The 10373-nt window shown below is 36.1% G+C and overlaps 1 protein-coding gene across 1 annotated transcript; it reads left to right on the plus strand.

The window, feature by feature from the left end:
• Positions 1-2149: 2149 nt before the first annotated feature.
• LOC111915588 (protein NETWORKED 2D) lies at positions 2150-6232 on the plus strand. Its single transcript, XM_023911237.2, has 2 exons — positions 2150-2569; positions 3663-6232. The coding sequence occupies exons 1-2, from the start codon at positions 2476-2478 to the stop codon at positions 6155-6157; spliced, it is 2589 nt and encodes an 862-aa protein (XP_023767005.1). The 5' UTR covers positions 2150-2475; the 3' UTR covers positions 6158-6232.
• The last annotated feature ends 4141 nt before the right edge of the window (positions 6233-10373 follow it).

Raw genomic sequence — 10373 nt, forward strand, 5'->3', positions numbered from 1 at the left:
AATAAGGAATTTATTATTCAAACAATTGGTAATTATCTTTTGATTTGGTAAGGATAATCATAAAACAGTAATAAAATTTGGATTTTATTAGTAAAAAACGATTTAGGTAATTATCCTTAAGCAAAACAGCAAGAAATCCCGAAAATCTCTCTGTTTAACAGCTAAACTCGCCGAGTTCACATTGGAACTCATTGAGTTCATCCAACTCGTTGAGTTCTCATTGGAACTTGTCGAGTTCATCAGACAGAAAGCCCAAAAACAATTTTAAAGCATGAATGAACATACAAGGCATCAATAAAATAGAAACCAAACAAAGCTCTGATACTGCTGATGGGTTTGAGCCAATAGAAAATCCTATGGGCTCATTCAAATCCTAATGCTTGGATCTAGGTTTCTATATTGTACATGAAATTCATCAAAGACTTTCAAACCCTAGATCTAGCATATGACGAAATTAGTATGATAAAACATATCTAGTGTTTACCTTGTTGTTGATTGAAGATCTTGAAGCCTTGAGAACTTTAGCACCTCAAATGTTGTGCCTCTAATGAATCACAAACACCAAGAGCAATTGGAGGAAGCAAGAAAGAGAGGGGAGAGGTGAAATTCGGTTCTAGGACTTCTAGGGTTCACGTGGCCGAATTTCTCATGCCCTAGTGTCATTTATATAGGTGTAGGAATTAGGATTTCAGTCATTATTCTTATCTGGTTACTTAGCCACCAAGCAGCCCATAAGATAATTCTAGAATCCCTATCATGGACGAATTCCTAAGGCATTATCCTTAGAATTCGTCCGCCCTATTTATTAGGGTTTCATTGCCTAACTTTGCAACTATCACATAATTACAGTCCAGTCCCCTTAGTTCAATTAACTTCTTTTGATCACAAAATTAATTCTTAATTTATTCTTGACCAATGCTAATTAAACAAATATGATTTTTCTTTTAATATATTATTCTCATAATATATTAATAAACCATAACCACCTTTTTCTATATTATTCCTCCGGTCAAGTTGCTTTGGTGAATATATGTTGGAGTCGTCTCTATTGGTGATTTTATATGACTAATATTATTTAAGTGTAATGAGATTAATTTTTTGATCAATGTCACTTTGACAATTATCAAGCAAATTAGTATGGTGCAGAGTGCACATTTGTTTGATTTTGTCGTTGTTGAAAGTATACTGCTATTTAGGGGCGAAGCCCCTAAACTGATGGGGGTCCGAGGGCAGCGCCCGTGGGAGCTGGGTCCAAGGGACGGCAGCCCCTGGCGGGGTCCAAGGGACAGAGCCCTAGCTGGGGTCAAGTTTTGTGATCCATTTATAGACCCGGTTTTATGCTAGTTTTTGACAGAGAATATGACCGTTTTTGGATACGAAGTTGTTTTCCTGTACCATATGACAGTTTTAGGACAGGAAGTTAGTTTCTATTATATGATAAATTTTGGATTCATTTTAGGTACATATTTCATAACATCTTCTTCATTCTTCATTCTAGGAAAACGGAGAGTTTCATCCGATTAGAGATTTTGAGTGTACCCTCGAAATGCTTTAATCTAAAAGCGTTTCACAACTCTCACTGATCCAAACAATTTGTTTATCCCCTATTTCTAACAATCTCTCTTTCCATACCGACTCTTTTGGAAAGACAATATTGAACTTTACATGAATCTTACAATATGCATGTATGTCGGAAAATTAAAATTCATTATGTTATATTTTTCATATAAATATTATATTTGTAATGGTAGGTATAAACACACTCAGAGATTTATAACATCATATTGCAATGTTAGGTGTTGGCTTGACGATTTTATTCGAGGACGTGCATAAACTACAAAGAAAAATTCGACCAAGCTCAATTATGCAAAAATAGAAATTTTGACGTCTTGAAAGCACGTTTTTCTATGTTGAAAAAAATGACCCCCTTTTCCTTGGTTATACAAAGAAATGTTACGAAAGCGTGTCCATGATCCGTACTTTTATATAAAAAGAACAACAACAAGCTTCTTTATCATGTGTACATAAAGGTATGAAATGCCCTGGAAAAAGAAAAGGCGTAAAATGAGTAGAAACTTAGCATAGAAAGGAATTGCTTTATTCCTTTACGTGAATGCCAAGGTGTCGATAGCATTGTGCAACACACGATCTCCTTAAACTCACATTACATTTATTATTACTTTGATTTTGTGCAACTACTTTGATCCCCACCACCACTTTTCTTATTCCTTCTTCATTTTCCTTCATACTCAAAACACCCAACTCACCATTCATTTTCAATTCATTACTTTTCTCTCTCTCTCTCTCTCTCTCTCTCTCTCTCTCTCTCTCTCTCTCTCTCTCTCTCTCTCTCCCTTTCTCTCTCTCTCTGTCTCTCAACTTATAATCGTTTTATTTGTGATCGAGTTGATCGAACATAGAAAACAAGCTGTGAAAGCAACAAGTCAAGAGATACGGTGGAACCAACAAAGGAAAATGTTACAGAGGGCGGCAAGCAATGCGTATTCATGGTGGTGGGCTAGCCACATTCGGACCAAACAGTCAAAATGGCTCGAGCAAAGCCTTCAAGGTAGCTTAACTTCCATCCCTTCAATTCTTTCGTTTTTATCTGCATACCAATAATCGCAATATGTCGTACTTTATAAAAATCTGTGGTATTCTTCTCGATCATCATAGTATTATATTTAAAATCAGGCAACAACGACCAATCCAATTTGTTGTTGAAAATAATCCATTTTAAGAACAGATTATATGTTCGTCATTATAGACGGATAAGTAAATGATTTGTTACGCATATAAATCTGCCCATCGCTAATCTATTTATGAAAAAGAGATTCAACCTTTTTACAACATCCGCAGTATGAGTTTTTTCAAAGTTTTATCGTCCCAAAAAATTCATGAACATTCAAAAAACTACCCCTGCAGTTTTTTCAAAGAGTTGACCAGTTCGCTATCTAGCTTATAAAAGATTCTAGCTTTTAGTTTAGAGTAATAAAACTCTGAAAAAAAAAGTTTGGTTTAAGATTAAGGGAGATCTAGTTTTTAGCTATACTCAAAAGTTATTCCAAGTAAAGTTTAACAAAAAAAAATTACAAGTTTGCAAAATGATTTAATTACCATTTTTAAATCAATTGTATTATATAATTATATGCTTTAAAAACTTTCAATTATTTATGTAAAATATTCATATATAAATTTTTTTAAAGCTTTCAATTATTTATGTCAGTTATTCATATACAAATATTTATCTAAAAAAAATTAGGGCTTCCAACTCACCTATCAACTTGTAGCTAATTTTGTCTAATCATCTACCTTTAATAAAGAAGCTCTTGCCATGAGGTTTTTTAATAATTTGGTGTGTATATTCGACTAACTGAAATATAAAAGTGCCCCACAAAAAAATTGGAAAATATCTCATTTTATGGATATAAAATAATTAGCTCTTTCATATTTAAGCTTTTTCATAAATAAAATAAAATAAAAATAAAAACTCAACCGAAAAGCTTCCTTTTACCTCTTGGTGCCCGAAATTCTAGTAGTTGTTGAGAGGATTATCTCAACAAGAAAAAAGTTCAATAAGTGTTATAACATGTATTTTCTTGCTAATCAAACAAAATTAAAATTAAAGAACTTATGATGTGGATGTGGATGTGGATCTGTAGATATGGAAGAGCAGGTTGCCAATGCTCTGAACCTTGTTCAAAAAGATGGCGACTCCTTCGCGAAGAGGGCAGAAATGTATTACAAGCACAGGCCAGAACTCATCGCCTTCATCGAGGAAAGTGTTCGGGCTTACAGAGCATTAGCCGAACGATACGATAAACTCTCCACCGACTTGCAAAAAGCCAACACCACCATCGCTTCCGTTTTCCCAGATCAACTCCCTTATGATACAGACTACGAAGACGACGATAACAACGCTCCTAAATCTCCCACAAACACAGCTCCAGATCCACCCAAGGCTCCAAAACTCCCAGAACCCAAAGACGTCAAGCGTTCGCTTACGAAAACCCAAAGCAAGAAGGAAACCAAAGTAGATGTTTTGAATTCCGGTTTGACTAAAGAAGAGGCTGTTGAAGAGATCGATAAGCTTCAGAAGGATATTCTTTCGTTGCAAACGATGAAGGAGTTCACCAAGAGCTCGTATGAAAACGGGCTTGCAAAGTTCTGGGAAATCGAGAAAAAGGTGACGGAAATGCAACAAAGAGTTTGCAGTTTGCGAGATGAGTTTAATGTAACCAAAGATATCGAGGATGATGATGCTCGTGCTATAATGGCGGAGTCTGCTTTGAAGTCGTGTGAAGAGACATTGACTCAGTTACAGGAGAAACAAGAGAAGTCAACCCAAGATGCTCAATTGGCCCATGAGAGGATCGAGATTGCAAAACAGAAATTCAAATCCCTTAAACAAGATTATCTCAAGGACAAACCTGATCAAGAAGAAGAAGAATATAAACTTGGAAAGGATTCAAAGGATCTACAGAACTCAAATGAAAAGGAGCTACAAGAAAGGATCATAGAAAACCTCGAGAAACTATCCAAGAAACCTTCGACAGTTACAGAAATGGCAGATACGGTTGATAAGCTCGTGAGCAAGGTAATTAGCTTAGAAACTTTGGTTTCATCACAAACTGCGCTTATCGACAGGTTAAGGATGGAAACAGATGATCTTCAGACACAGATTCGGAACTTAGAAGACGATAAATCAAACTTGATTGATGGGACACAAAATTTGGATAAAATGTTGAAGGACATGGAGGAAAAACTGAATGGAGTACAAGATTTGGACAGGAACATCGAGAACCAAAATAACAGCCTCAAGATGCAGCTCACTGACGCATGTTCCAAGCTTGAGCATTTGTCTGAGAACCTTCAAATCTCTCTGCAAGATGATCATGAACATGCAAAACCCAAGATCATGTGTATGGAAGATGAACATTATCAACATCAGATGGTGGAGAAGATCGAAGACGATGTTCTTGAACCTGAATCACATGAGGAAAGAGTGAAGGACGAGATGGATTGGCAAGAACTGTTGTTGAGTGGTTTAGATAACAAAGAAGCTGATGAACATGATCGAGATCAGATAGTGGAGAAGATGGAAGACAATCTTCTTAAACACGAATCACAAGAGGAAGGAGTGATCAAGGATGAAATGAATTGGCAAGAATTGTTGCTGAATGGTTTAGATGACAAAGAAAAGGTTCTTTTACAAGAGTATACTACGATCTTAAGGAAGTACAAGGCTGCTAAAAAGGAACTTGCAGAAGAAGAAGAGAAAAACCAAGGAACTGTCTTTGAAATGAAGCTACAAGTAAGAGACCTCGAAACCTTGCTATCAAAAAGAGACATTGAAATTCAACAGATGAAACAAAAGCTCAAACTTCTTCAAGAAGACGAAGGTAAAGATGATGTATCAGAAGAAAAAGAAGTAGTGGACGAGGAGGACGACATCAAGTCTATCTTTATGGTAAAATCCGAACCCGTTTCCGAGATTGAAGAAAAACTTCGAACAGGTATTGATGCGATACTCGATGAAAATCTTGAATTTTGGTTAAGATTCAGCTCGACATTCCATCAAGTACAGAAATTTAAAACGGAGGTAGACGATCTACAACAGGATATTACACAACTCAAGAGTTCAGCTTCAAGATCAGAAATCAATCCCATATACAAACACCTTAAAGAAATACAGAACGAACTTACAATATGGTTAGAACAAAGCGTGTCTCTGAAAAACGAACTACAAAGGAGATGCTCATCGTTATCCATCATTCAAGAAGATATAGCAAGGGCATTGAGGGAAGGAATGGAAGAAGAAGAAATCAAGTTCAGCACGCATCAAGCTGCGAAATTCCAAGGTGAGGTATTGAACATGCAACAAGAGAATAGAAAAGTTAGCGAAGAACTCCAAGCAGGTTTAGACCATGTCACAGCTCTGCAACTTGAAACGGAAAAGACTCTAAGAAGGTTAGAGGATGAGTTTGGGCTTTCGGATCACGACCATAACCAGAAGCACCCACGGTTACAAAGCCGATCACATGTGCCCTTGAGGTCTTTCATCTTCGGGGGTAAATCAAAAAAGCCAAAGCCTTCCATTTTGGCATGTATAAACCCCAATAAGAAACTTAGTGTATCAAATGGTGGGGTTATGTAAAATTTTGTTGTATTGTTTTGGTCTGTATGTAGGATTATAAATATATTTATCAAACTTCTTGTTGGTTGGATGCAAGATACATATTTGATATAATATAGGAACTAAAGTTGCGCAGATGAACCAGGCCACCGATTCCGGCCCGGAACCAGTTGAGCCGGAGGCTGGATGAGAATAATGGGCCGGTCTTTTGGAGTTTTTTTGGCCGAGACCGACATATACCTATTTTTCAAGAATGACGTGTCTAATCTCCGTAGCCGATAAAACCGATTTTTGACTATTTTAACCATTTTGTCAATTAGTCGTGTGTATAAAACTATAAATAAATGGAATTAGATATACTATTAGTGTATGTGTAGAGCATGTATGGTTAGGCTACCCGGTATGGGAGGCATTTCACGCGTCTTGGGCTGAGGTGGCAGCCTCTCCCACGCGTGAGCACCGCCCCCAAAGCCGGTGGGCTGCGTGTGACGTGAATGGGAAGACAGAAGAAGACGCTGCATCTAATTGGTGGTGAATCTGGCCCCTCATAATTTCCCTCTTTCTCTCTCTTTCTTTTTGCCCCCTTCACCACCAGCCCACTGGTGAACACCATTTCCATACCCTAGAGGGTTAGTTATGGAATGGTGAAATATCTATGTGGCATCCCAAACAACGTGTGACCATTCCGTATGACCTTAGGCCCATGCTTGGTCTTGAACCACTGTTTTAGTATTTATAGCTGAATGTTTTCTTGTAAGAGTATATAGGGTGTGTTCGGTATAAACTATAAAGAGACTTTAAAAGTTCTGTTATTTATTTATTTATTTATTATTTTTTTTAGAGCTTCCATAATTTAAAAAAAATGTGGAGTTTTTAATTTATATTTTAAACCGAAAGTTTTTAATCCAAAAGCTAAATGGTTTTTTTTGGGAACTTTTAGTTTTTAATTTTAACTAATTTTATATATTTAAAACCTAACAACTATTTTTGTTAAATATTCATGTATAAATAAAAGCTATGGTTTCCGATTTTCAGCTATCAACTAGTTTTACTAAAAATGTCTTATATATTTTTCATTAATGTAAGATATTGATTTCATGGGAAATATATCATCTTACAAGCCTCTTATATGCGTTCCCTAAGTTTCACGGTCGTTTTCTCCTTTCTGTGGTCATCGAAACCCTAAAAGTGGTGCCTTGGCATAAACAGTGTTATGCGCTCTTCTTCCACTCTTTTATCAGAAAACCATATGTAATCACTGATATCAAAGTTTATATAAACCTCTTATCATTAATCTTGATTGCCTTAACTATGACATTTGGTGGTAATTTTTTTAGATACATTCCATTGGTTTCTCTCAAGTAACTAATATAACAGCCTAAGGGCATATATATGTGTTTAATGTTAATTGTGAGTTATATAGTTTATTAGTTTAGTTAGATTCATGATTAGTTAGCTGAGTAGTTAGCATTGTATATAAGTGTTCACCTTATGATTTTCAAGCTAATGAGAATATGAAATGATTTTCTCTCTTTAAACTCAAAAGACAACATGGTAAAAGAGCTTATGATTTTCAAGCTAATGAGAATTTGAAATGATTTTCTCTCTTTAAACTCAAATGACAACATGGTAAAAGAGCAGATCTTTCAATCCTAATTCCACAAATTTCTTTATTTTTTGTTCAATCTTGAATTAAAATTCTTCAAATCTTCAATCATGCTTTCATCTTCAATCAATCCTACAACAAATTCATTTGAATCTAATGTTCTCAACATCATCAATCCTTACTATCTTGGTTTGTCTAATAATTCTTGTTCAGTTCTCATCTCAAATGTTTTCAATGGCGTCGGCTTCGCAACATAGAAGCGGTCAATGACAATTGCACTGACATCAATGAAGAATTTTTCGTTTGTTGATGGAACGATTACTCAACCAAGTGTTGATTCATCTGATTATCCAGCTTGGTAGGTCATCTCATGGATCCTAAATTATCTTCATAAAAACATCGTCGAAAGTGTACTTTTCTTACAAACTGCACATGAGATTTAGAAAGAGCTTAATCAGAGGTACGGACAATGTAACAGTGCCTTGATTTATCAAATTTAGCAGAAATTGTATTCCATTTTCCAAAAATATGATGATTTTTTCAACGTATTATACTAAACTCATGAAAATCTAGGACAAGTTAAGCATTATACAAGATGTTCCAATATGTTCTTATGGAGCCAGTGCCAAGATTCAGAAACTGCTTGAAGAAAATAGGCTAATTAAACTTCTGATAGGGCTTAATGATTCTTATAAAATCATCATAGGCCAAATCTTAATGATGCAACCATTACCAAACTCTATTCACTGCATGTTCGTTGATCATTCATGAGGAACGCCAACGTGACATCAATAAGCCCATTACAATTAACATTGAAGTCATTTCTATGCAAGTTTCTTCTACGTTTTCAAGCAATTCATCCAAAAAGTCACTCGTTTTGTAACTACCCAAAAGTACTAAGTAAAAATTTTCTTTAAGCCAACCAAAACAACCATTTATTCATTCCAAAAACCATTCAAAGTATAAAAAAAGTGTATCAATAGTTATTAGAGTACAAAACAAGTCATAAAAAGTAGAACACTTGTGGATGTAATGCAATCACGTCAAGCTCTTCCCTTTGGAACCAGAATTACCTAAGATACATAAACATGAAACCGTAATCACAAAGCTTAGTGATTTCTCATAAATATCGCATACCATACTTACATATCAGCTTGAAGTTGTAACGGATCCATTTCATCCCTCGAGTCTATTTCAACGCAATCGGTGTTTTTCAACTGAACGAGTCTATTTCATCTTCGAGTGTATTTTACCCTCGAGTCTATTTCAACTCAATCGGTGTTGTTCAACAGATCTGGTCTATTTCACCCCCGTCTCTATTTAACCCCGCATACATATAGCATACATGCATATCAGCAAGAGTCACAAAGATAACAAACACATAACGACACCTAGCATCCTACAGTATAGTGAGAAGACTCACCTCTCATACTATAATCAATTGATATTGCTCTTGCTGCTAAAAATACAGATGCTATACGCCACCTATACAGCCACACGAGCTAAACCGTTAGCCTTCCTTCCAAAACCAGGAGTTTGACCCAAAAGTCAACTCAAGTCAAAAGTTAACGGTCAAAGTTAACAGTCAACAGTCAACCTTCTCCAAAACTGACCCTCACGTTGTGACCAGTCCATGGACACGTCGTCAAAGACAACTCAGCACAACCCCAAAACTTGGTCATGATTCAACTCAATCATTCTCTTAAATCTATGGTTACATCGTGATATTCTAACCACCATGCCATTACAGTGTTTGCTTAACATAGTCGGGGAACCGAGGCCACTCACATCATGACACTCCATTGCCATGTAGTGAGAATTGCATAGGGACAACTTAATACATTAAGCTCTTAATCCTTCATGTAACACTGTAAATTTTCAAACCAATTGTTTTTCATTTTTTTTAAACACGCAAAAACTAATAGTATTTCTCAAAAACATAATTGTCTCAAGTGTTTAACACAATCCACATAAAAATGTCACTATCCCAGAATCATCCACAAAATCTCGTATTGGTGTGTACAATCAAGTTGATGCCTTCTCGTGATCTTGAGATGTACCTGAAACACATAACATATAACACGGTGAGCACGAAGCTTAGTGAGTTCCTCAAAATACCACACATATCACATTAGCCTCTCATGGCTATACTCTAATAAGACCCTCCAGTCGATTTGTCTCAGTGGGACCCTCCGGTCCCACAACTCGGGTGGACCCTCTGGTCCTAACTCAACAAGCTCAGAATAATACATAGTATAATTCACATATCATAAAGTAGAATATCACAATACTCAATATAAACGCATAGGATCAACATATACACAGAATAATATAACAACATAAGTCACAAAGACAGTATGCACAGTAACACATCTCGCAATATACATAAACAAGACCCTCCGATCAATAATGTACTAAGACCTTCAGGCCAACAATGCACTAAGACCCTCCGGTCAATAACACCAATAAGACCCTCTGGTCAATAACACGAATAAGACCCTCCGATCACATATAAATTACCATACAGGTAAGTATAGTAAGAAGACTCACCTCGGGTGGCGAACAGATCCTATAAATGTTATTGTTGTACTCCGACCTCTAACACTGAGTCAAACCCACAATTAACCTCAT

Source organism: Lactuca sativa, chromosome 3, assembly GCF_002870075.4.
Source record: "Lactuca sativa cultivar Salinas chromosome 3, Lsat_Salinas_v11, whole genome shotgun sequence".
Taxonomy (NCBI): domain Eukaryota; kingdom Viridiplantae; phylum Streptophyta; class Magnoliopsida; order Asterales; family Asteraceae; genus Lactuca; species Lactuca sativa.